This window comes from Bufo gargarizans, chromosome 3 (assembly GCF_014858855.1).
Source record: "Bufo gargarizans isolate SCDJY-AF-19 chromosome 3, ASM1485885v1, whole genome shotgun sequence".
NCBI classification, from domain to species: domain Eukaryota; kingdom Metazoa; phylum Chordata; class Amphibia; order Anura; family Bufonidae; genus Bufo; species Bufo gargarizans.
In genome coordinates, this window is record NC_058082.1 from 491,253,801 (window position 1) to 491,280,651 (window position 26,851).

Below are 26,851 nucleotides of genomic sequence, written 5' to 3' on the forward strand. Positions count from 1 at the left end.
AGGTTTGTATCATTTTGGGAATGATATTTTATTTTTTGGGGATGTTAAATAGCTTAGAAGTTTAGAAGCAAATTTCGAAATTTTTCTGAAATTTTTCAAATCCCACTTTTTATGGACCAGTTCAGGTCTGAAGTCACTTTGTGAGGCTTATGTAATAGAAACCATCCAAAAATGTCCCATTTTAGAAACTACACCCCTCAAGGTATTCAAAACTGATTTTACAAACTTTGTTAACCCGTTAGGTCTGCCACAAGACTTCATGGCAAATGGACATCAAATTTAAGAATTTAGATTTTTTTGAAAATTTTCCAATATAATCCATTTTTTCCAGGAACAAAGCAAGGGTTAACTGCCAAACAAAACTCAATATGGGTTGCCCTGATTCTGTAGTTTGCAGAAACACCCCATATGTGGTCGTAAACTACTGTTTGGCCAAACGGCAGGACATAAAAGGAACGCCATATGGTTTTTGCAAGGCAGATTTTGCAGGACTGGTTTTGTTTATTCCATGTCCCATTTCAAGCTCCCATTGCACCCCTAGAATAGAAATTCCAAAAAAGTCACTCCATCTAAGAAAGTACACCCCTCAAGGTATTCAAAACTGGGTTTACAAACTTTGTTAACCCTTTAGGTGTGGCACAAGAGTTAATGGAAGATGGAGAAACAATTTTGAAATTTCAATATTTTTTGGAACATTTTCCATTTTAACTAATTTTTTTCCAGTAATAAAGTAAAGGTTAACTGCCAAACAAAACTCAATATGGGTTGCCCTGATTCTGTAGTTTGAAAAAACACCCCATATGTGGTCGTAAACTACTATTTGGCTAAATGGCAGGACATAGAAGAAGGGGAACGCCATATGGTTTTTGGAAGGCAGATTTTGCTGGACTGGTTTATTTACACCATGTACCCTTTCAAGCCCCCTGATGCACCCCTAGAGTAGAAACTCCATAAAAATGACCCCATCTAGGAAACTACGGGATAAGGTGGTTGTTGTTTTGGGACTACTTTGGGGTAAATATGATTTTTGGTTGCTCTATATTACACTTTTTTGAGGCAAGGTAACAAAAAATTTTAATTCTAAAATTGTTTCTACATTCGCTATTTAGTTTTGTGGAACACCTAAAGGGTTAACAAAGTTTGTAAAGTAACTTTTGAATACCTTGAGGGGTGTAGTTTCTTAGATGGGGTTACTTTTTTGGAGTTTCTAGTCAAGGCTACATCATGGGGGCTACTAATGGGACATGGTGTAAATAAACCAGTCCATCAAAATCTGCCTTCCAGAAACCATATGGCGTTCGCTTCGTCCTATGTCCTGCCATGTGGCTATATAGCCATTTACGACCACATATGGGGTGTTTCTGCAAACTACAGAATCAGGGCAATAAATATTTAGTTTTGTTTGGCTGATAACCCTTGCTTTATTACCGGAAAAAAAGGATTCAAATGGAAATTTTGCCCAAACATTTGTGTTTTGGCACCGTTTTTATTTTATATTTTTAACACTGTTCATCCGAGGGGTTTGGTCAAATGTTATTTTTATAGGGCAGATTGTTATGGACTCGGCAATACCTAATATGTCTACATTTAAAAATTTATTTCGATTTTACACTATATTATCATTTTAGGAACCCCAAAAATTATTTTAATATCTCCATAGCCTGGGAGCTAAGTTTTTTTTTTTTTTAGTTGGGCGACTATCTAATGTAGGGGCTCATTTTTTTGTGGGATGAGATGGCGGTTTTATTGGCACTAATTGGGGGTGCATATGACATTTTGATTGCTCGCTATTACACTTTTTGTGATGTTAGGTGACAAAAAATTGCTTTGTTTACACGTTTTTTTTTTTAACGCTGTTCATTCGGGGGGGGGGGGTTACATGTTAGTTTTATAGATAAAATGTGAAAAAAATGCCACCCCCAAGAAAATGGTTGTAAGAATATTCATTTATTTTAAATAAGCTGAAAAAAACTCTCCCCCTCCACCCCGGAAAAAAAATACTGTAAGTGTGGTATCATGCTCCATGTACACTGCATCTGAGCCTGATGCATGATACTTATGCCCCTGCGCTGGGGCCTCTACATAACTTTGGAGTACCCAGCACCGGTCTAAAGGTAAGTCAGTTTACTTTTATAAAAAAAAATATCTAAAAATGCAGCGAAAAAACTTGCAAAAGTCTCTTCAAAAATCCTATGTGTGACACCATTCTAAAACAGAAATGGATCCTAAGGGAAGGTTAGTATAAGGGCTGATGAATGTGGTTTTTGTCCGCATCCGATCTGCATTCTTTGCAGGTGAGATGCGAACCCTTTCACTTTAATGAGGTCGCAAAAGATGCGGATAGCACATCGTGTGCTGTCCACATCCATATGTCTGTTCCGCGGCGCCGCAGAAAAAAATAGAACATGCTTAGCGGTCAAGGTTAGGACTCATTTTTGAATGTGGATTCATTTTTATTCATTTAGACTTGTTTCGCTTATTATTTGTGAAAACCCTCACATTGTTCTGTGGTGACCCAGGCTTAGCTCTGCAGGTCATTCTGTCATCTAGCAGCTGAATTATATACCGCATAATATATACCCTGTAGTCATAGCTTGCTTCAAAATCTACTTGAAATAAAAAGTCATACAAACATCTCAGCATTTGCCGTTCTTCATTGTGAGCACAGGCAAAACAGTGAACTTTGGAGAGTATTGTGGTCTCCACTCTGGAGCCTCATAATAAAATCTAAAATTTGCTTTTGAAATGTTGGTTTTTAAATATTCCCCCCCGGTCAATTTCTCTATTCTTCTGAATAGGCAGCGGTGAATGTTGTTTTCGTAGAATCCTCAGGGTAGTAAGAAAGCAGAAAGGCAGCGCTTCCTTCACCGAGACATTACCAGGCATGAGCTGCATAAAGGCAATAAATCTCTGTCTTCCTTATGTCCAGCAGGTACATCTCTTCTCAGTTCATCTCCCACCTCAAAGAGAGGTTGTAAATCTGTACAGACGCCTCGACTGATAATTACACAGATTCATGTCAGGCCTCAATATCTATTTATGGAATATATATTATCCTCTCAATATTTAATAGGGGTCAAGTTGTGGCCCAATTTTGACCTTTTACCAAGGTTATTTATAGGTAAATTAAATGTTAAACTGTATTTCAAATGCTCCTGAACATTTAGGATCTGTGTCATTGGGTCCACAAGTAAATAATTATAATAGATTTTCTAAAATTCTTATGTCTATTTTGTAACTTCTGCATAAGAAAGAATCTAAGCCTCCTATGTACAGTTACTTTTTTCCTTCAATGATATCATTGGTGACTACAACTGCCCTGCAGGGCTAGCAGCGGCTATTCAATGGGCTGCCCTTAAAGGAGTTGTCCGGGTTGACATACCTCCATTTTCACCCAGGCAGCCCCCCTGTCTTGAGCATCGAAGGAGTTCATGCTCCTATGCTCTCCTTTGCCCTGCGCTAAATCGCGCAGGGCAAAGGCATTTTCAAGAGTTCCGGTGATGTACCGGGCTCTCCATAGGGCTGCTAACATCATGGGTGCTGCCTGGGTGAAAATAAGGGTATGTCCGGGTTCATCTCTAAACCCGGATAACCCCTTTAAAGTTGTTTTCTAGGTTCTTAACCGCCTCCGGACCGCCTAACGCAGGATCGCGTTCCGGAGGCGGCTGTCCCAAGCAGAGTCACGCATCGGCGCGTCATCTCGAGAGACGCGAGATTTCCTGTGAACGCGCGCACACAGGCGCGAGCGTTCACAGGATCGGAAGGTAAGCGAGTGGATCTACAGCCTGGCAGCGGCGATCGTTCACTGGCAGGCTGTAGATGCGATTTTTTTTTTTAACTCCTAACAGGTATATTAGACGCTGTTTTGATAACAGCGTCTAATATACCTGCTACCTGGTCCTCTGGTGGTCCCTTTTGCTTGGATTGACCACCAGAGGACACAGGTAGCTCTGTAAAGTAGCAACAAACACCACTACACTACCCCCCCCTGTCACTTTTTTAACCCCTTATGAACCCCTGATCACCCCATATAGACTCCCTGATCACCCCGTCATTGATAACCCCCTGTAAGGCTCCATTCAGATGTCCGTATGTGTTTTACGGATCCACGCATCCATGGATCGGATCCGCAAAACACATGCGGATGTCTGAATGGAGCCTTACAGGGGGGTGATCAATGACAGGGGGGTGATCACCCCATATAGACTCCCTGATCACCCCATATTAGACTCCCTGATCACCCCCTGTCATTGATCACCCCCCTGTCAGGCTCCATTCAGACGCCTGTATGTTTTTTACGGATCCACGCATCCATGGATCGGATCCGCAAAACACATACGGACGTCTGAATGTAGCCTTACAGGGGGGTGATCAGGGAGTCTATATGGGATGATCACCCCCCTGTAAGGCTCCATTCAGACGTCCGTATGTGTTTTACGGATCCACACATCCATGGATTGGATCCGCAAAACACATACAGACGTCTGAATGGAGCCTTACAGGGGGGTGATCAATGACAGGGGGTGATCACCCCATATAGACTCCCTGATCACCCCCCTGTCATTGGACGTCCGTATGTGTTTTACGGATCCAGGCTTTCATGGATCGGATCTGCAAAACACATACGGACGTCTGAATGGAGCCTTACAGGGGGGTGATCAATGACAGGGGGTGATCAGGGAGTCTATATGGGGTGATCACCCCCCTGTCATTGATCACCCCCCTGTAAGGCTCCATTCAGACATCCGTATGTGTTTTGCGGATCCGTGGATCCGCAAAACACGGACACCGCGGATCCGCAAAACACATAGGGACGTCTGAATGGAGCCTTACAGGGGGGTGATCAATGACAGGGTGGTGATCACCCCATATAGACTCCCTGATCACCCCCTGTCATTGATCACCCCCCTGTAAGGCTCCATTCAGACAGACATTTTTTGGGCACAAGTTAGCGGAAATTGATTATTATATTTTTTTTTGTCTTACAAAGTCTCATATTCCACTAACTTGTGTCAAAAAATAAAATCTCACATGAACTCACCATACCCCTCACGGAATCCAAATGCGTAACTTTTTTTAGACATTTATATTCCAGACTTCTTCTCACGCTTTAGGGCCCCTAAAATGCCACGGCAGTATAAATACCCCACATGTGACCCCATTTTGGAAAGAAGGCACCCCAAGGTATTCCGTAAGGGGCATATTTGGTCCATGAAAGATTGAGATTTTTGTCCCAAGTTAGCGGAAAGGGAGACTTTGTGAGAAAAAAATAAAATAGAAATCAATTTCTGCTAACTTGTGGGGAAAAAATATAAAATAATTCTATGAACTCGCCATGCCCCTCATTGAATACCTTGGGGTGTCTTCTTTCCAAAATGGGGTCACATGTGGGGTAGTTATACTGCCCTGGCATTTTAGAGGGACCCTAAAGCGTGAGAAGAAGTCTGGAATCCAAATGTCTAAAAATGCCCTCCTAAAAGGAATGTGGGCCCCTTTGCCCACCTAGGCTGCAAAAAAGTGTCACACATGTGGTATCGCCGTACTCAGGAGAAGTTAGAAAATGTGTTTTGGGGTGTCATTTTACATATACCCTTGCTAGGTGAGATAAATATCTTGGTCAAATGCCAACTTTGTATAAAAAAAATGGGAAAAGTTGTCTTTTGCCGAGATATTTATCTCACCCAGCATGGGTATACAGTGGGATGCGAAAGTTTGGGCAACCTTGTTAATCGTCATGATTTTCCTGTATAAATCGTTGGTTGTTACGATAAAAAATGTCAGTTAAATATATCATATAGGAGACACACACAGTGATATTTGAGAAGTGAAATGAAGTTTATTGGATTTACAGAAAGTGTGCTATAATTGTTTAAACAAAATTAGGCAGGTGCATAAATTTGGGCACCACAAAAAAGAAATTAAATCAATATTTAGTAGATCCTCCTTTTGCAGAAATTATAGCCTCTAAACGCTTCCTGTAGGTTCCAATGAGAGTCTGGATTTTGATTGAAGGTATTTTGGACCATTCCTCTTTACAAAACATCTTTAGTTCATTCAGGTTTGATGGCTTCCGAGCATGGACAGCTCTCTTTAAGTCACACCACAGATTTTCAATTATATTCAGGTCTAGGGACTGAGATGGCCATTCCAGAACGTTGTACTTGTTCCTCTGCATAAATGCCTTAGTGGATTTTGAGCAGTGTTTAGGGTCGTTGTCTTGTTGAAAGATCCAGAACTGGCGCAGCTTCAGCTTTGTCACTGATTCCTGAACATTGGTCTCCAGAATCTGCTGATACTGAGTGGAATCCATGCGTCCCTCAACTTTGACAAGATTCCCAGTCCCTGCACTGTCCACACAGCCCCACAGCATGATGGAACCACTACATTTTACTGTAGGTAGCAGGTGTTTTTCTTGGAATGCTTTGTTCTTTTTCCTCCATGCATAACGCCCCTTGTTATGGCCAAATAACTCAATTTTAGTTTCATCAGTCCAATAGCACCTTATTTCAAAATGAAGCTGGCTTGTCCAAATGTGCTTTAGCCCACCTCAAGCGGCACTTTTTGTGCTGTGGGCGGAGAAAAGGCTTCCTCTGCATCACTCTCGCATACAGCATCTCCTTGTGTAAAGTGCGCCAAATGGTTGAACGATGCACAGTGACTCCATCTGCAGCAAGATGATGTTGTAGGTCTTTGGTGCTGGTCTGTGGGTTGACTCTGACTGTTCTCACCATTTGTCGCTTCTGTCTATCCGAGATTTTTCTTGGTCTGCCACTTCGAGAATTAACTTGAACTGAGCCTGTGGTCTTCCATTTCCTCAATATGTTCCTAACTGTGGAAACAGACAGCTGAAATCTCTGAGGCAGCTTTCTGTATCCTTCCCCTAAACCATGATGGTGAACAATCTTTGTCTTCAGGTCATTTGAGAGTTGTTTTGAGACCCCCATGTTGCTACTCTTCATAGAAAATTAAAAGAGGAGGGAAACTTACAATTGACCCCCTTAAATACTCTTTCTCATAATTGGATTCACCTGTGTATGTAGGTCAGGGGTCACTGAGCTTACCAAGCCAATTTGAGTTCCAATAATTAGTTCTAAAGGTTTTGGAATCAATAAAATGACAACAGTGCCCAAATTTATGCACCTGCCTAATTTTGTTTAAACAATTATAGCACACTTTCTGTAAATCCAATAAACTTCATTTCACTTCTCAAATATCACTGTGTGTGTCTCCTATATGATATATTTAACTGACATTTTTTATCGTAACAACCAATGATTTATACAGGAAAATCATGACGATTAACAAGGTTGCCCAAACTTTCGCATCCCACTGTATGTAAAATGACACCCCAAAACACATTGCCCAACTTCTCCTGAGTACGGCGATACCACATGTGTGACACTTTTTTGCAGCCTAGGTGGGCAAAGGGGCCCACATTCCAAAGAGCACCTTTTGGATTTCACAGGCCATTTTTTACAGATTTTGATTTTAAACTACTTCGCACGCATTTGGGCCCCTAAAATGCCAGGGCAGTATAACTACCCCACAAGTGACCCCATTTTGGAAAGAAGACACCCCAAGGTATTTTATGATGGGCATAGTGAGTTCATGGAAGTTTTTATTTTTTGTCACAAGTTAGTGGAATATGAGACTTTGTAAGGAAAAAAAAAAGAAAAAAAAATTCATCATTTTCCGCTAACTTGTGACAAAAAATAAAAAGTTCTATGAACTCACTATGCCCATCAGCGAATACCTTAGGGTGTCTACTTTCTGAAATGGGGTCATTTGTGGGGGTTTTCTACTGTCTGGGCATTGTAGAGCCTCAGGAAACATGACAGGTGCTCAGAAAGTCAGAGCTGCTTCAAAAAGCGGAAATTCACATTTTTGTACCATAGTTTGTAAATGCTATAACTTTTACCCAAACAATTTTTTTTTTTACCCAAACATTTTTTTTATCAAAGACATGTAGAACAATAAATTTAGTGAAAAATGTATATATAGATGTCGTTTTATAAAAAAAAATTACAACTGAAAGTGAAAAATGACATTTTTTTGCAAAAATGTTGTTAAATTTCGATTAGTAACAAAAAAAGTAAAAATGTCAGCAGCAATGAAATACCACCAAATGAAAGCTCTATTAGTGAGAAGAAAAGGAGGTAAAATTCATTTGGGGGGTAAGTTGCATGACCGAGCAATAAACGGTGAAAGTAGTGTAGTGCAGAAGTGTAAAAAGTGGTCTGGTCATTAAGGGTGTTTAAGCTAGGGGGCTGAGGTGGTTAAACATATGTCACTTGGCCCTTAAAAACCATCTGTCAGCATGATCAACCCTATTAAACCAGGCATACAGCCTACTTTAGGGGTGGGCAACCCGTGACACTCCAACTGTTGTGAAACTACAACTCCCAACATGTATACGTGTTTTTCTCAGATCTCTTATAGAAATTCATGGAGCATGCTTGGAATTGTAGTTTCACAACAGCTGGAATGCCGCAGATTGCCCACCCCTGGCCTAGTTGATCATGCTAATAAAAAATGATACCTTACTGTGACTCTCCGTGACTCTATTAATGAGAACACTGAACATACACTGAGACCAGAAGATACAGTGCAGTCAGCAGAATACAGGCTAAGTAAACACCTATAAATTAGATATAGCCCTGTGAGACCAAGAAAACCTACAAATTAAAACACCCGAGGAAGCTTTTGGCGGACCGCATTGCGGTTTAAGAGGACATCATTGACAAACATTGTTGGGGTCAGTTATCAAACTGGTGTAAAGTAGAACTGGCTTAGTTGCCCATAGCAACATATCAAATTCCACCTTTCATTTTTGACAGCTCCTTTGGAAAAATAAAGGTGGAATCTGATTGGTTGCTATGGGAAACTAAGCCAGTTCTACTTTACACCAGTTTGATAAATGACCCCATATGACTCTGTCTGGTTAGTATTGTTAACCACTTTATAGCACTTTATACATATGATGTATGTGGGATTATATTTCTCCAGAATAACTAAAAGCTAATTTTCATATCTTTAAAACTTCGGTTTTGGTGCTTGGGAGACTCTGAAAAACGAAACCAAGGTACCGTAAGTGTTATGTATTTGCATCCTACAGAGCTATATTATCAGTTTAAATCATGTCATGTAGGTGACAGACTCCCTTTAAAGGGGTTCTCCGGGAATTAGGAAAATGAAAATGCGTAAATATTACTTTATTATAAATATATTCTCAAATACATTTCATTAGTTATAGTGGCTCATTTTGTCTAAGGAGCTAAGATTAGGAGAAACAAAATGGCCGCCATCATATTAGTACACACAAAGCCTGTCCTAATCACACAGGAGGACAAGTTACTTCAGGACACTGAGCTAATGAGCTGCCTCAGCCTCCTCTCTGCTCTGCTTGTCAGGGAATATGATCCTGAATACAGATTATAAGATCTTCATTTGAATCTCTGTAGGAATGTAGTTTATGGGGAGATATGCAGTACAGAGAGGATGGAGAGGACACACTGGTAATGTGGGGCTGTGGTAATGGAGACTGCATGCAAGTTCTGCTGCTCATTAGCCACATCTGCTCATGAACTACATTCCTACAGAGATTCCGCAAAAATTCTTATCATCTGTATTCAGGATCACAATCCCTGACAAGTAGAGCAGAGAGGAGGATGAGGCAGTTCTTTACTTCAGTGTTGTGAATCCTCTTGTGTGATTAGGACAGGTTTTGTGTGTACTAATAGGACGGTGGCCATTTTGTTTCCCCTGATGATTGCTCCATAGATAAAACAAGCCATTATAACTAATGAAAGGTATTTGGGAATATATTTATAATGAAGTAATATTTAAATATTTTCATTTTCTTAATTCCCAGAGAACCCCTTTAAGGTATAATGGTCTATGCCACATAATTGAAAAATGTAGGAGTGTGTTAATTTTTTATGAATTGGTAAGATAGATTTTTACTGCTCCTTATATATTCAATGCATTTTAATTCCGATAGGATATACCTTAATATGTAGAACAGGCACTTTATAAGGGAGATATATGTATTAATTAAATACACTGCCTAGCGTTATATATTATTTTTACGGTTTTGCAATGGTCCCTCTTGTAATGTTTTTATAATGTGATTTTATGGGTTATTGGAAATTGTGTAATCATTGTCCTCAATAAAGATAGTTATTAATGGATAAATATTTGTGTTGATTATTGGTGCTATTGACCTACTGCAAATTATATAGGAGTTTAGGAGAATATAGGTCTCTGTGCTTAGAAAGCAGCAGGCACTAGAAGACTAGCCCTCACAATCCAGGGGAAGGCGGGAATGATGGAAACTGAAGGGGGTGTAACAAACTGGTGCTCCAAGGACTCTGGCTAGCCCTTCAGTGCTCCAGCTGGCTCATTTGCATTTATTTTTCTCAGCAATGGGGCCACTGATAGTCATAATAAGGCCCCCTGCACACAACCGTATGGCTTTTTCAGTGTTTTGCGGTGCCATTTTTCACGGATACGTTGTTCCGTTTCCGTTCCGTTTTTCCATTCCGTTTTTACGTCTGGCATATACAGTATACAGTAATTACATAGAAAAAATAGGGCTAGGCATAAAATCTTCAATAGATGGTTCCGCAAAAATGGAACAGATACGGAAGACATACGGAGTATATTCCGTATGTGTTCAGTTATTTTTTTGCGGACCCATTGACTTGGATGGAACCACGGAACGTGATTTTCGGACAATTGTAGGACATACGGAAAAAAACCGGAAATACGGAAACTGAATGCATACGGAGTACATTCAGTTTTTTTTGCGGAACCATTAAAATTAATGGTTCCGTATACGGACCGTATATGGAACGTAAATAACGGCCAGTAAACGGAAAAAATACGGTCGTGTGCAGGAGGCCTAAGGATATTATTTTTATCAGTATAATCATCGCTACCAGGCAGGATGGAGCAGGATGCATGCCGCTGGTAACCAAAGTGGGTGACTGCTCGCAGTTTAGCCCTATTCATTCGGGCTAAGCCATGAGCGGGTCTGCGGCTTTCAAATTAAACGCATCAGAAACCTGATAAAATAAATGCCAAATGAGAGCTTGCTGCACTTTGGAAAAATGCCATATGGACCAAAAAAAACAAAAAAAAAGGTGGTTTCGCATCATGTTTTTTCCATCTGTTTTACATATACAAAAAACGTATACGTTAAACGGATGCTTCAGACTGATGCCATACAATAGCATCCATTCACCATGGACTGTAAAAAAAAAATTTTTTTGTTTTTTACTGGACTGTGCAAGATACAAGAACATGGTGTGATGCGTTTTTGTATCCTTTTTTTTCTAACGTACATGTCAGACTGAGGCATAAAACGTGATGTGAACCCAGCCTAAAGGGTCCCTGGTGTAACATCTGGCTGGCGGGTTTGAGCGTCTGAACAATGGAAAAAAGTAAAGAAAGAAAAAAGCAATGTTTTGTGTGTCATGCAAGGTGTGAGCCTGGCCTCAGGTAGTGTGTGGCGTACACCAGGCTGCTGGCATAGCATCAGCATGGCATCATCTTGCTTGTATAATTGATAGCGTACGCACATTCTTTAGCAAATTGTCTGAATTCCCAGTTCTCTTTTATTGATTTACTTTCAAAATCAACGTGTTGAGATTGAGAATAGTTCGCTTCACCATCTGGCTTAATAAACGCTCAACTTTGTTTTATAACGTGCGTCTTGCATTTATAATGTAAGTGAGATGGTACTCAGCGGGATATTATTTCTCTGCTGCTCACATCATATAAAGGGATGTTGAAAAAATAATGTATTATTGAGGCTCCAAACAGAACGCCCTAGGTTAGTGTGGGAGCACGAGGTATGTACGGTAGTCGGGTAGCGCGTGTAAATATGCTGCTTTGTTTAGTTGCACATACTGTATATCAGGTCTTATCTTTTTCACCATATGCTGCTCTCCATGCCTAGAAAGCAAATAAGCAAAATAATCATATGGAGGCGTGTTGTACAAAAACACACATTCATGATATACACTCTGCAGGAGATTGCATCCTTTTATTGGTAAGATACATAGCAATAATGTTTTATTAATTCTTCGCAGTTGCTGACAATATAATATTCAAGACCCTTAAAGGGAACCTGTCACCAGGATTTTGTGTATAGAGCTGAGGACATGGATTGCTAGATGGCCACTAGCACGTCTGCAATACCCAGTCCCCATAGCTCTGTGTGCTTTTATTGTGGAAAAAAAACCGATTTGATACATTTGCAAATTATCCTGAGATGAGTCCTGTCCCTGACTCATTTCAGATACAGGACTCATCTCAGATTAATTTGCATATGTATTAAATAGTTTTTTTTCCACAATAAAAGCACACAGAGCTATGGGGACTGGGTATTGCGGATGTGCTAGCGGCCATCTAGCAACCCATGTCCTCAGCTCTATACCCAAAATCCCAGTGACAGGTTCCCTTTAAAGAGACAATTCCATATAATTTTTTTATCTCATATTAACCTATATGTGAAAATTCTATGTAATAAAAAAAAATAAAAAAAATAAAACAGTTGGATGGTTTTCTGAATATAATTTTTTCAAGTCACTCCATGTGTAATTGGCCTAGGAAGGGAGTAGGGTAGAGGACAGGAGTGGTGGTAGTGGCACTAATGGTGGGACTTGGTACTAGTAGTACTCATGTTGGCAGTCTTCTGGCACTCCCTGGACTGTGCAGTGATGGGAGGGGCAAACCATTTCTATCCCTTTGGGGGGCACACTGGCTTTGGGGGGGTCTCCTGTCTGGCAGTGGTTTGGAGTGTCCTTGGTGTCAGTGGAGTAAAGCAGGGTTCCCAGATGAAGATGTCGGCAATGCAGTATGGCTGTAATGCTGCTAATGATACACGCAATAATGAGGGCAGTTTCAGAGGAAACAGATGAACAGTTTTACTATCAACCTCAGTAGTTCACAAATACACGTGCAGGCATATGTAGTCACAGTTCGTATCACAGACGTGTGACATAGAAACATAGAATGTATCGGCAGATAAGAACCATTTGGCCCATCTAGTCTGCCCAATATACTGAATACTATGGATAGCCCCTGGCCCTATCTTATATGAAGGATGGCCTTATGCCTATCCCATGCATGCTTAAACTCCTTCACTGTATTTGCAGCTACCACTTCTGCAGGAAGGCTATTCCATGCATCCACTACTCTCTCGGTAAAGTAATACTTCCTGATATTACTGTTAAACCTTTGCCCCTCTAATTTAAAACTATGTCCTCTTGTAGCAGTTTTTCTTCTTTTAAATATTCTCTCCTCTTTTACCTTGCTGATTCCCTTTATGTATTTAAAGTTTCTATCATATCCCCTCTGTCTCATCTTTCTTCCAAGCTATACATGTTAAGGTCCTTTAATCTTTCCTGGTAAGTTTTATCCTGCAATCCATGTACCAGTTTAGTAGCTCTTCTCTGAACTCTCTCCAAAGTATCAATATCCTTCTGGAGATATGGTCTCCAGTACTGCGCACAATACTCCAAATGAGGTCTCACTAGTGCTCTGTAGAGCGGCATGAGCACCTCCCTCTTTCTACTGGTAATGCCTCTCCCTATACACCGAAGCATTCTGCTAGCATTTCCTGCTGCTCTATGACATTGTCTGCCTACCTTTAAGTCTTCTGAAATAATGACCCCTAAATCCCTTTCCTCAGATACTGAGGTTAGGACTGTATCACAGATTTTATATTCTGCTCTTGGGTTTTTACACTTATCCACATTAAATTTTAGTTGCCAGATTTTTGACCATTCCTCTAGTTTTCCTAAATCCTTTTCCATTTGGTGTATCCCTCCAGGAACATCAACCCTGTTACAAATCTTTGTGTCATCAGCAAAAAGACACACCTTACCATCGAGGCCTTCTGCAATTTTGCTGATAAAGATATTAAACAATATGGGTCCCAGAACAGATCCCTGAGGTACCCCACTGGTAACAAGACCTTGGTCTGAATATACTCCATTGACTACAACCCTCTGTTGCCTGTCCCTCAGCCACTGCCTAATCCATTCAACAATATGGGAGTCCAAGCCCAAAGACTGCAATTTATTGATAAGCCTTCTGTGTGGGACAGTATCGAAAGCCTTACTGAATTATTATTATTATTTCTTGATAACTTCTGCAATCTTACAAACTCAGCAAAGGGGTGCAATTTCTTGCTCTCACTATATCTGTATTTCCACAGTACCCTCAGCAGGGTATAGTGCTCTAACAGATGGCCAGTCTATCTCTAAGATGATAGGGGGCCTGAAGCTTATCACCCCAGCCATGATGCAGGGAAGTCTATATGCTGGCCGCTCTTAATCCACAGGGCAAGAGTTTTCCTGTTTAGCTCTGCTCCTTACTGCTCACACACTCACAGCCTTCACAGGACTAAGCAGCTTACTAACTACAATGGCGTGGGAGCAGCCCACACCCGACAACTATTTTTAGGGCTGTATAATTAACCCCTCCCCCTATATACAGCCTATGCGAGGAAAATACATCAATACATTATCCCCTTGGCTCTAACTTCCTCCTTGTCTGGACTTTTAGCACAGCAAACAGTCTCACTTAACTCTCTTAATGAGACCATCACTGTGACCAGAGAAAGCCCCCCTTTTGTGATTCAATAAAATCATCACACATTACAATAAACAATGCAATACTTTTCTGTGGACATCATTAGCTAGGTATAGCAAGAGAACAATAGGGTTGTCATACTGTAAACTGACAATAGATTACCTATCTATATGAGGTCTTTTTTTTGTGTTGACTGCTACAGAACAGTATTTTGTACTAAATTTACATTGGTGTAAATATTCATGTTTCCCATGAACTGAATTCCTGGCCTTATGCACATTGTCGTATTTTGCATCCGTGTACAATCCGCATTTTTGCTGATTGCACGCAGATCCATTCATTTCTATAATTCTGCGGGGGGGACACCACACAGATGCCATCCATGCTGTCCGCATCTGTGCATCCTTTACGCCAATTATAGAACATGTCCTATTCTTGTCTGTATTGCGGACAAGAATAATCACTTCTAGTAATGGAATTGAGAAAAATGCAGATTGGTGCATGGATGGTGTCCGTATTTTGTGGATCCGTGGTTTGCGAAAACCTATTGTGAAACATCAAATCCAAGCAGGCTGTAGGCTGGAGACCAGCGAAACGTTTCATTCTTTATATATCCATATTACTGAGTAACTATGAAATCTTGTTCTTTATTAACAACTTGAACGTTCAGTATTGTATGAATAACTGAATGTATCTCTCCTTTATTTTTACAGGATGACTACATACCATATCCCAGCATTGAAGAGGTAAGACCACCATTACAATCATTATACCACATTCTGACTATTAGTAAAAATTTCTACTCCCTGTGATAAAAAAAATTCTGAGCATCTTTTCTCAAACTCAAGATAGGCCATCAATATCCGATTGGTGAGGATCCGACACCCAGCTCCCCCACCAATCAGCTATATAGGCAACCACAAGTGTTAGAAATGATACAGTTAGCATAGGAATACCCTGGTACTGCCACTTCCAGCTCCGTCCACTGTATAGATTCTAATATGGGAGGCTGCCTGAATTGGCTGAATCATAGGGGTGCAGGGTCTCAGACCCCCACGGATCTGATACTGATGACCTATCAGGGGTTTTCTGGAACTATATAATGGATGTACTGTAGGAATTGTAATAAATTATGCCATACAATGACCCTCTGTTCCCACTCCACATAAGTCTCATACTACACCTTTTATTACCACCTTTACTAAGATACAGTTGTCTAGGATGCTTGCTTTTCTTCTAACTGATTTGGGTTCTGCTATTCTCTTACGTGTCATCATGTCTAGAGATGAGCGAATCAAAGTTGACTAAGTGGAATTCGATCCGAATTTCAGGAAAAATTTGATTTGCACCGAATCCGAATTTCCTCACACTTCGTGGTAACGAATCACATTTTTTCCTAAAATGGCTGCTGCATGTGTTAGGACATGGAGCAAAGAACTCTGGGTACGAGGGATCACCCACAATGCCATGCTTGCAGCCAATCAGCAGCCAACCAGCCCTGTGATGTCACAGCCCTATAAATAGCCTCACCCTACTTGGATTCAGACATTTTCCAGTGTACTTAGTGCAGGAAGAATGCTAGGAAAGACTTTAAAACTTGTATTTTGCTGTATAGAAGTTCAGGGAAAGTATAGGGAGGAATCATTCCACAGTATTGAAGTAGTACAGGGTTTGGTAGGGGAGTTTACAGCCTGGGTAATAAGAAATCACCTACCCAGCAGTGTGGCAGTTTTTTGTTAAGCCGCCGGAGGAGGTGACCATGGCCATTGGTAGAAACTGTGGGCAGAAGGTGAAGCGGGGCTATAGTGCCAATGTTGGCACCACGGCCCTGCGTCGACATATGCATCTTAACCATAAAGGCCTGGGAGAACCATGGCTCTAATGTGATGGTTCAGCCTGCCGCAGAAACTGCTGCATCACCCAATGGCACACACCCGATTTCAGGCAGTCAAGGCTCCACCACCTCAGCCGAAGGGAACTGTCTGTCCTTCCCATCATCTGCTGGTCCTTATGCTCCCGCTCCTCCTCCTACTACTCGTCAGTCATTCTGTCAGCAATCGATCACCAAAGCGATTGCCAAGAGACAACAGTATTTGTGCACTCATCCAACAGCACAGAAGCTGAATGTGCTCTTGGCCAAGTTGCTGGTGCTGCAGTTCCTCCCTTTCCAAGTGGTGGACTCTGCACCTTTCAGAGAACTGATGGCTTGTGCCGAGCCGAAGTGGAGAGTCCCAAGCCGTCATTTCAATGCCAAAAAGGCAGTACCAGCCCTGCACACATATGTAGAACAGAAGGTGGGCCAGTCTATGAGCCTGTCGGTGTCTGCTTAAGTGCACGGCAGCGCCGACATGTGGAGCTGTAACTACGGTCAGGGACAATACATGTCCTTTATGGCCCACTGTGGTTCCTGCACAGCCACACCAGCAACTTGGCCAGGTGACGCCGCTTCTGCCTTCACGTTATCACGCTGTTGGTCCAGCGACAATGTCTGCCTCTGCCTCCTCATCCTCCACCGTGTCCTCAGCTTCCACTGCAGGGACAATTCACAGTGCCCCTCCAGCATAACACATGTACAGGGCACGGCGGTGTCACGCTGTTCTGCACCTTGTTTGCCTAAGTCACACAGGGTAGGAACTGCTCTGTGTCCTTCATCAAGAAATCTAATCCTGGCTTTCTCAGCGACAACTGAAAATCGGAACCATGGTGACCGACAATTGGAAGAACATGGTGTTGGCGCTGCGTCAAGGAGGGCTGAGCCATGCGCCCTGCATGGCACATGTGTTCAATCTGGTTGTCAAGCGATTCCTGAAGTCTTCCAACTATCTGCAAGACATCCTAAAAATGGCCAGGAAACTTGCCATGCACTTCAGCCACTTGTACACCGCAAAGCACACCCTCCATGAGCTTCAGCGGCAGAACGGCATCACCCAACATAGGCTGATATGCGACGTTTCCACCCGTTGGAATTCCACCCTCCATATGTTGGACCAACTATACGAACAGAGAAAGGCCATAAACTATTTCTTGATGATCCAAGCGGACAGGAGTACTCCCCTGTGTAACTTCGATGTCAGTCAGTGGCAGCTCATGCGTGACACCTGCCATTTGCTCAGGCCCTTTGAGGGGGTCGCCAGGACTATGGGATGAACAATGTCATTCCACTGCTTCATGTTTTGGAACAGATGCTAGTAAATTTGTCTGGTCAGGGGACTGGAGACGTGGCGCCTAGATCTTACAGCCACATGAGCCCTGTGGGGGCTGAACTGGAGGAGGAAGAGGACATTGGAGCACAAGCAATTTGTAGCGAAATGGGTGTTTTTTATACACAGGTGACAGGAGAGGAGGAGCAGAAGCAGCCAGAGGAGCTACAGGGTGATGAGGACGATGAGGCAGAGGACCCAGACACACCGTGGCAGTATGCAGTGGAGATGGAGGCAGGGAGTCCCTCCGAGTCACTTGCACAAATTTCACTTGCTTGTGTAGTAACAGCCGAATTGTCCGCTGAGAGAGAGGACAAACTGAACTACTACAGAGGCATCCTATGTAGTCAGTTGGCATATGCCTATCAGCACCATTGTCTATCCTCTCACAGGTCTGACCGAAGGGGCCCTCTGATGGCTCACGTTCCTCTGCCATGGCTGCTGTAGAAGGGTGGAGGGGTAGGAGCAGTTCCAGCTTCATCAGCAGCAACTTGAGTCTAGAGTCGCTGATGAGCAGCTTTCTTCACCACCTAGTGAAGAAACTACTCACCAGCAGCAGCTAGACCTGGAGCAGGACCTGAATCAGCAGGTTGGTGCATACTTGTACAGCACCCTGCCACCCCACATTGAAGATCCGCTGGACTACTGGGCAACCAAACTGGATTTGTGGCCACAACTGGCAGAGTTTGCCCTGGAAAAGCTGTCCTGTCTGGCCAGTAGTGTGGCATCAGAGCGGGTGTTTAGTGCGGCGGAGGCCATAGTTACCGCAAGAAGAACTCACCTGTCCACCCAAAATGTGGAGAGTCTGACCTTTGTGAAGATGAATCAGGTGTGGATCAGCCAAGATTTCCACCCACCAATGCCTGATGTATCACACTAGATCATCCATGCCACACCAACACTTTGACAAAAGAGACCGGTTTCCTCTGGCTACCTGCCTCAGTTACTATTCTGATGCTGCCACCCGCCTGATGCCACACATCTGATGCCAAGTGCTCCTTCTTTCACCCACCATCTTTAGCTGGTACTGGTATTGCCACCCACCTCCCAACTTTTTTACCAGGTCACTCTGTGGTCTCCTGATGCTGCTGCCACCTCCACACTATGTCCCCTTGCCACTCTGTGGTCTTCTCATGCTGCTGCCACCTCCACATTATGTCACCTTGCCACTCTGTGGTCTCCTCCTGCTGCTACCACCTCCACACTATGTCATTTTGCCACTCTGTGGTCTCCTGATGCTGCTGCCTCCTCCACACTGTCACCTTGCCATCTGTGGTCTCCTGATGCTGCTGCAACCTCCACACTGTGTCACCTTGCCACTCTGTGGCCTTCTGATGCTGCGGTTGCCACCTCCACATTACCATTGTGCCACCCTGTGGCCTCCTCCTGATGCTGCCGCCGCCACCTCCACACTCTGTCATTGTGCCACTCTGTGGCCTCCTGATAATGCTGCTGCATCCTCCACACACTGTCATTGTGTCACTCTGTAGCCTCCTGATGCTGCTGCCACTTCCACACTGACATTGTGCCACCCTGTGGCCTCCTCCTGATGCTGCCACCACCTCTACACTCTGTGATTATGCCACTCTGTGGCCTCCTGATGCTGCTGCCACCTCCACACTGTCAATGTGCCACTCTGTGGCCTCCTTCTGATGCTGCTGCCACCCCCAGACTCTGTAATTGGGCCATTCTGTGGTTTCCTCATGCTGCTTCCACCTCACCACTATGTCATAGGGCTACTCTGTGGTCTTCTCATGCTGTTCCCACCCTTCCCACTTCATGACTGGGCCACTACTTTGCCTTTCGGCCTGGCTGACATCATCATTTATTTGACCCTGCCCTTCATCTGTCAGAAGGAAGGAAAAATGAGACGCACAACGGATCCTGTCTATGTAACAGCTGTAAGGTCTGCATGACATGGTCCCTATTTTGCATCAGAATTGGCTTATGATTTGGTAGCCAAAAGCAGGAGTGGGTACAAAAACACAAAAGACATGCAAATATCTCTGTTTTGGACCACTCCTGTTTTTTTGGGCTTTAGCAATACTGATGGATTACCCAAATGGACCAAATGCTGACCGAGTGAAGGCGGATGCTCAACAGACAGGTTCTGTTTTTTGGGGGGTTATTGTTCTGACAGATCAGAGGAAGGGCAAATTAATCAGTGAAGTCAACACAAACTTACTGCTGACACCCTCTCCACTCTGTCGGGGGGCTCTACTTGTATAAGCGTTTAATAGAATTGGTTCTGTAGACATTTATGTGAAATCAGCTGCCAACGGTGTAAAAGGAGTGCACTTCTTTCTGACGCTAACATTGACCTGTAAGTTATTTGGTCAGTTTTGGTTGTATAATATATATAATATAATAAGTGAAGTGTGCAGTGATTCTAAGAGTGACGCCTGTCATCTGCATGTCATACTGACTCACAGTATTGTTTCATTACCACAGCAGACTCCCTATGCGTGTTACTGCACGGCACAGTGTTCTACATCACTGTAAAGGCTCTCTGCAGCCAGGAAATAGCCGTTTTAAACGTGATTTGCCGCATATAAATTCGGATCGATCCACATTTTTTTTTAAAATTTGGCGAATCGACCGAATTGAATTTTTGAGAAATGTACTTATCTCTAATCATATCCTTTTTGGAGATCTTCATTACTAGATCCAAAAAGCCATTGGTTTAGAGGCTGTGGACCCTTTGCAGTAATTTTTTTTTATAGCTCATTTGTTTCCTTAATGCAAATTAATTAACTTTCTAAATAGTTTTCAATAAATATTATTTACTATTTTGGTTCTACGTTTTTAAGAATCATTTTCTCAACGTCTAAGCTGTGCATAGCTATTAATGATGCTGATTCACCGATCCATCTTAATGCACACACAATTTGCCTTGACTATGTTCGGTTAGTAGACTTTTCTGGAATAGAACATGTAAGTTTTACCTGTTTGCTCTTTCATATTGTAGATCCTGGAGAAGGACACCACTTACCCACTCATCATTCTGCCTCAGTTTGGGGGATATTGGATAGAAGATCCAGAAAATATAAGCACTCCAACATCTTCAGACAGTAGTATATGTGATGAAGAAGAAGAACCCATGAGCCCCAGCACATATGGATATAAATTAGAATATAAAGGCTCAGCTCGGGCATACAGAAAACACTTCTTGGGGAAGGTTTGTGTTTTTTTTCAAATTATTTCTTCCTATCTGTAATGTTAAGTAACTTGAAAAGGTTTTCCAGGCTTTCAATATTGATGACCTATCCTCAGGATAGGTCATTAATATCCCATCAGTGGAGGGCAAACAACCCGCACCCCTTGCCAATCAGCTGTTCACTGCAGCTTATGTCACTGGTATCGGCACTTTGAATGGAACAGGAAGCAAAGCTCCTTTCAATGTGTAGTTACCGTGGTGGGTACTGCTCCTTGGCCCCAATTGAAATCAATGGGAGCTAAGCTGCAGTAACCTGGCATGACCACCATACTTCATATGGAGCTGTTGTTCCCTCTCCAATCACAGTGTGATGGAGGCTGTCGGAAACAGCTCATCGGTAAGATTGTGGGTTATCTGATCACATATTAATTACCTATGTTTAAGATAGGTCATCAATATCAGGAGCCATGAAAACCTAATTAACACATAAGATGGCATATTTTGTATGGGTTTATAGCCTGTATTATATAGCCCAGACCCAGGGGCGTAGCTATAAGGGGTGCAGAGGTAGCAGTCGCTACCGGGCCCAGGAGCCTGAGGGGGCCCAAAGACCCTTGTGGTGCATAAGAAGACACTGGTATTATAGAAAGTGTATGCAGGTCTCAACTCTGGCTGGAGGGAAGAGGTTAGGTTAAGAATTTGGCATGAAGGGGGTTCCATTTCAATTTTTGCCTCAGGCACAACGAAGGCTATATACTTCCCTGCCCCTGGCCACATAGCAATGAGGGAATTGGGGCCCAAGCTGAATTCTTGCACTAGGGCCCATAAGCCTTTAGCTACGCCCCTGCCCAGACCTACAGTGATGATTCTGCTTATCTCTGTGCAGACAGGGAGTGAAAGATGAGGGTTACTGAGAGATATCCATTCATGAGTCTTCAGTTGCTGGATTTCTTTATAGTTATGCTACAAAATGTATTACCATGCAATAGAATAAGGCACTTCAAATGAAGTATTACATACAGTAAAAATATTGTGAGGTTTTTATGTTCATTACATTTTCCTCGCTGGCAGTGTCCCCTGCTGTTTCTCCTTTGGCTGAAATTCTGGTCCACCTTCTCATGCATTGGGGGGCATTGTGTGTCCTGCGTTTCATATTTCCCATAGACCTTCAGCCAAATCTGGATCTGGTGTTTTGCCTGCCAAAAAATCATCTCTAAACCCTCTTGGTCAAAAATACACTAGAGTGCAGCATTTTTATGAAATCACATAGTTAAAATAATGGTGTGCATTGCTCCAGATATGTATGTCTGAGATGGGAATACTCATTTAAAAAGTAGTGAGGCATGGAGCTGTGATATAGCTGGCTGCACACATTCGTTTTCTTAGACTTGAGATGCGCGTTGGCCAAACACTCATTTGGCCGTCATTCTCTCGCAGCTCTACCGTAAACATGCATGCTTTGCTCAGCTGAATCTGCATGTTCTATTTTAATGTAGAGATAGGAATATACCAGTAATAACCAGATGCCTCTAGAATAAATATTAATCTAGTGGGGACAAGAGATCTGACATCCTAAAATCCAAATAGACAATCTATTTTTCGACCAACATCTGCCGTCGGGGATATCATACACATTAGATCATTGAATAATCTTGCCGAGATCACTGAGATGTGTAAGGCGAGCCTAATAATAAGAGAGCTTGCCCCACCCCTGCCACCAGTTGTATCTGCCAGTGTCCGCCAAATATACTGCAATAACAATACATTGGGGGAAATTTACTAATACTGTCTACTAAATGTAGGAGATAATGTAAACTTGGAAGTCAATCTTACACTGCACCAGATTTATTACAGCGGCTAAAGCTGGATGTTAAATCTGCCACAGCTTTACACTGCCCAGGCTAACTTTACATCACCTTGTTTGTTGACTTAGTTTACCTAAACTTTTGGCACTTTTTGGCACACAATGTTACATTTAGGCCATGTCCTTTCCAGTGAAGCAACTGCCCCTTTCCACCAAGCCATGGCCCTGGGTGAAATGGAAAAGGTTTCTAAAATGTTTACTAAATGTGGTGCAAGGCATTTGCACCAGTTTTTTGGCTCAATTCTGGTGCTTTTTCAATAGTACAGTAAATTGACCCAATTGGCTTTTATACCATTGCAAAATACTATACATAAAAAATTAGGCCCTTTTATCTCATTCCTACAAAATATAGTGACCTGATCATTATCCTTCTGTGGTTTTACTTTGAGTGGACTTAGATTTTAAATACTGTACAAAATAAATTGTAGTTCCATATTCCCTTCTTCCTGGGGGACATTTTACTCTGTAGTTAAATAGTCAGTCACCTTTTATAATTAAAATGATCTGATGTATTAGAAGGACGTGTAATTATCAGAAGTGCTATTTATTACTCTTCTCAATCATTAAGGGGATTTGTTGTCTCTCACTTCCCTATCCCCACGTGTGCACTAATGACTGATATGGAGAGGTTTAGTACTGGAACCGGTACAATATCCAACACATGATGTATGTGATGATTACAAGCAACTGCACAGATATTACTCCAGCCCACCAACATGTCTGACCATCTCTTCTTCCTCCATAGCTAAAGGACAAACATTTAACCAACAGAAGATCAGATGTTGTAAGTGCCAGGAATAAAGTATAGTAGGAAAGGATATGGCTTAAGGTCCTTTTACACCGACTTAGAATCAGGGCAATTATTGGGGATGAGCATTTGTAGAAAAACTCATTCCCCATAATTGGCCTGTATAAAAGGTGCCGTAAATCACCCAATGACCAAGCAAACACTCATTTATCGGGTGATCCTGTCCTTCTGCTGGTACCTAAAATCACTGTTTCTGTGCCTGTGTAAATAGTAATCTGCTGCCCAGAAAAAAATATTTTCTAGGGGGACAAGTGATTGCTGTGGCATCATCATACTGCAGAGGTGATTGCTGTATGTAAATGCTGCTGTCATCTCCTCTGATGATCTGATCTTGAGTGTTTATTTTTTTCCTTAAAAAATCCTGAAATGTGTAAACAGACCTTAGGTTTAATATAGGCTATTTAAAATACAGACTTTTAGTCATAGGGAACCACTTCAAAAAGGTGATATTTGCGAGATTGCTCTCTTTGTCAGGGAGATAAATCTTTGAATATTATTTTCCCATGAAGCATTGCCACTAAGTCTCCAAAACACAGAGTATTGTTGATAAGACTCCATACACAGCTGGTCTCTTTAAGGAAAGCCAGTAACACCCCCATGCATTCAAGGCATCTCACTCAGCCATCCCGAATTCTACACCATACTGATTAGGGAGAAGCAGCCCGGTACAGCTGTATGTGGATCGAGATTTGACTTGGATTTTTTCCCTTGTCATGTTCCAAGGATTATTAAAAAGTTGGATTTTGACTCATAGGGAGCCACTTCCACAAGGTGGTGCTAGCGAGATGATTTTCTTTCCCTGGGAGATTCCTCTTTGCATATTATTTACCCATGGATCATTGCCACTAAGTCTCCATACAGAGACAGCACTCTGCTAATTGTACAGTCATTTAAACTTAGCTTTTATTGATAGCTATAAAACACATTCAGTGGCATGCAAAAGTTTTGGCACCCTGGTCAAAATTACTGTTACTGTGAACAGCTAAGCAAGTTGAAGATGAAATGGTCTCCAAAATGCAAAAAGTTAAAGATGAAACAGGCTTTGCAATATTGGTGTATTACTTCGGTTTTGTATAAGTTTAGAGAGAAAAAAGATAAGGAGTACCCTGCAAAAGTATGGGAATCCAAGGAGATTTGAGTGCTCAGATAACACACCGAAATAGCCTGTTAGGGTTAAGGCTTGTTCACAATCATCACTAGGAAAGCCCAGGTAATACAAATTTCAAAGCTTTATATATACAATCAGACTCCTCTAAGCTTGTCCCAAAAAACAGCAATAATAAGTTCTTCTAAGCAGCGGCCTCTGAAAATGGTTGAGGACCACAAAGCAGGAGAAAGCTATAAGAAAATAGCAAAGTGTTTTCAGGATGCCATTTCCTCAGTTTGAAATGTAATTAAGAAATGGCAGTTAAGAGGAACAGTGGATATCAAGAGAAGGTCTAGAAGACCTAGAAAATTTTCAGAGACAGCTGCTTGTTCTATTGCTAGGAAGGCAAATCAGAACCCCTACTTGACTGCAAAAGACATTCAGGAAGATTTAGCAAACTCTGAAGTTGTGGTACATTGTTTTACAGCGACACCTGCACAAATATTGCCTTCATGGAAGAGTTATCAGAAGAAAACCTCTCTTGCGTCCTAACGCCAAAATTCAGTCAGAAGTTTGCAAAAGAACATCTAAACAAGCCTGATGCATTTTGGAGGCAAATCTTGTGGACCGATTAGGTTAAAGTAGAACTCTTTGGCCAAAATGAGTAAAGGTATATTTGGACAAAAAGGGTACAGAATGTTATGAAAAGAATACCTCTCCAACCATTAAGCATGGGGGTGGATTAGTCACGCTTTGGAGTTGTTTTGCAGCCAATGACATGGGGAACAAATTTACAGGTACAGGGAAAAAGGGACTCAATGAAATTCTAGCAAATTCTGAAAGCAAACATAACACCAACTGTAAAAAAGCTGAAGTTAAAAGAGGATGGCCTCTACAAATGGATAATGCTCGTAAACACACCTCAAAATCCACAATAGACTACCTCAAAACGCACAAGCTGAAGGTTTTACCATGGCCCTCACAGTCCTCTGATCTGAACATTAGTGATGAGCGGCAGGGGTCATATTCGAATTTGTGATATTTTGTGTGTTATTCAAATATTCGTTAGGAGTAGTGTTTATTGCGAATTTTCGTAATGAGAATTTTCGTAATGAGAATTTTCAGAATAAAAATCTATGATATCGTGAAAACTTAGATCCGATGGTATATTCTAACCCCCAGGAGTTCCCATGGTGACGGGATGCTTGTCGGGGAGGAGTATGCCAAAGTGGAACAACTTTACAGATTAAAAAAAAAGACAAATATTCTAGAAAACGAATATATTAGTTTTTTTTAGAATATTCGTAATATTCAAAAACAAGAATATATAGCAATATAGTGAATATTCGAAAAAATCAACAAAAAAAATCACAATCTACACTACTCCTAAAGTCAAAGATATTGCAGCCTTCTCATTGGCCCACAAGCTAGAAGCAAGGAAGGATCATGTGTACTGATTTAAAAAAAAACTTGAATATTCGAAATTACGAATATATATCACTATATTCTAAATATTAGCGAATTCTCAAAGTGCCAATATTTGCGATAAAAATTTTCAATTCGAATATTCGTGATCAACACTACTGAACATCGGAAAATCTGTGGATAGACCTTAAAAGAGCAGTGCATGCAAAATGGCCCAGGAATCTCACAGAATGGGAAGACTTTTGCAAGGAAGAATGGATGAAAATCCCTCATACAAGAACTGAAAAACTCTTAGCTGGCTACAAAAAGTGTTTACAAAAGCTGTAATACTTTCCAAAAGGAGGACTGCTATGTACAAACCATGCAGGATGCTTTTTCTTCATGTCCTTTTACTTTTTTGTTATTTTAAAAACATAAAAGATGAAAAATATAAATTGTTTTTGCTAAAATTCAAAGGGAGTGTGTCATCTTTAACTTTTGCATGCCATTGTATATGGGATGCCAATATGTGTGTCCTACAAATATAATTGAAATACATGAAAACAATAGCCCCAATATGGCTAGAGAAACAGCCATAAAAAAAAGTTCAGAAAACTGTTCATTATATGTGCATTGACAATGACAATCACCCATATAAGCAGTAACCCGGACAAGGGTTACCCTATACTGGAACCTATTACACACTCGTTTATGTGTTCCCTCCTTT

The 26,851-nt window shown here is 41.8% G+C and overlaps 1 protein-coding gene across 2 annotated transcripts in view; it reads left to right on the forward strand.

Annotated features, from left to right (window-relative positions):
- Positions 1 to 26,851, forward strand: part of LOC122930432 (rap1 GTPase-activating protein 2-like) — a 182,345-nt gene that overhangs the window by 50,693 nt on the left and 104,801 nt on the right. For both annotated transcript variants that reach the window (XM_044283839.1, XM_044283840.1), the window contains exons 4-5: positions 15,318 to 15,350; positions 20,773 to 20,982. In XM_044283839.1, the coding sequence (XP_044139774.1) occupies positions 15,318 to 15,350; positions 20,773 to 20,982 (243 nt within the window). The remainder of the gene's footprint in view (positions 1 to 15,317; positions 15,351 to 20,772; positions 20,983 to 26,851) is intronic.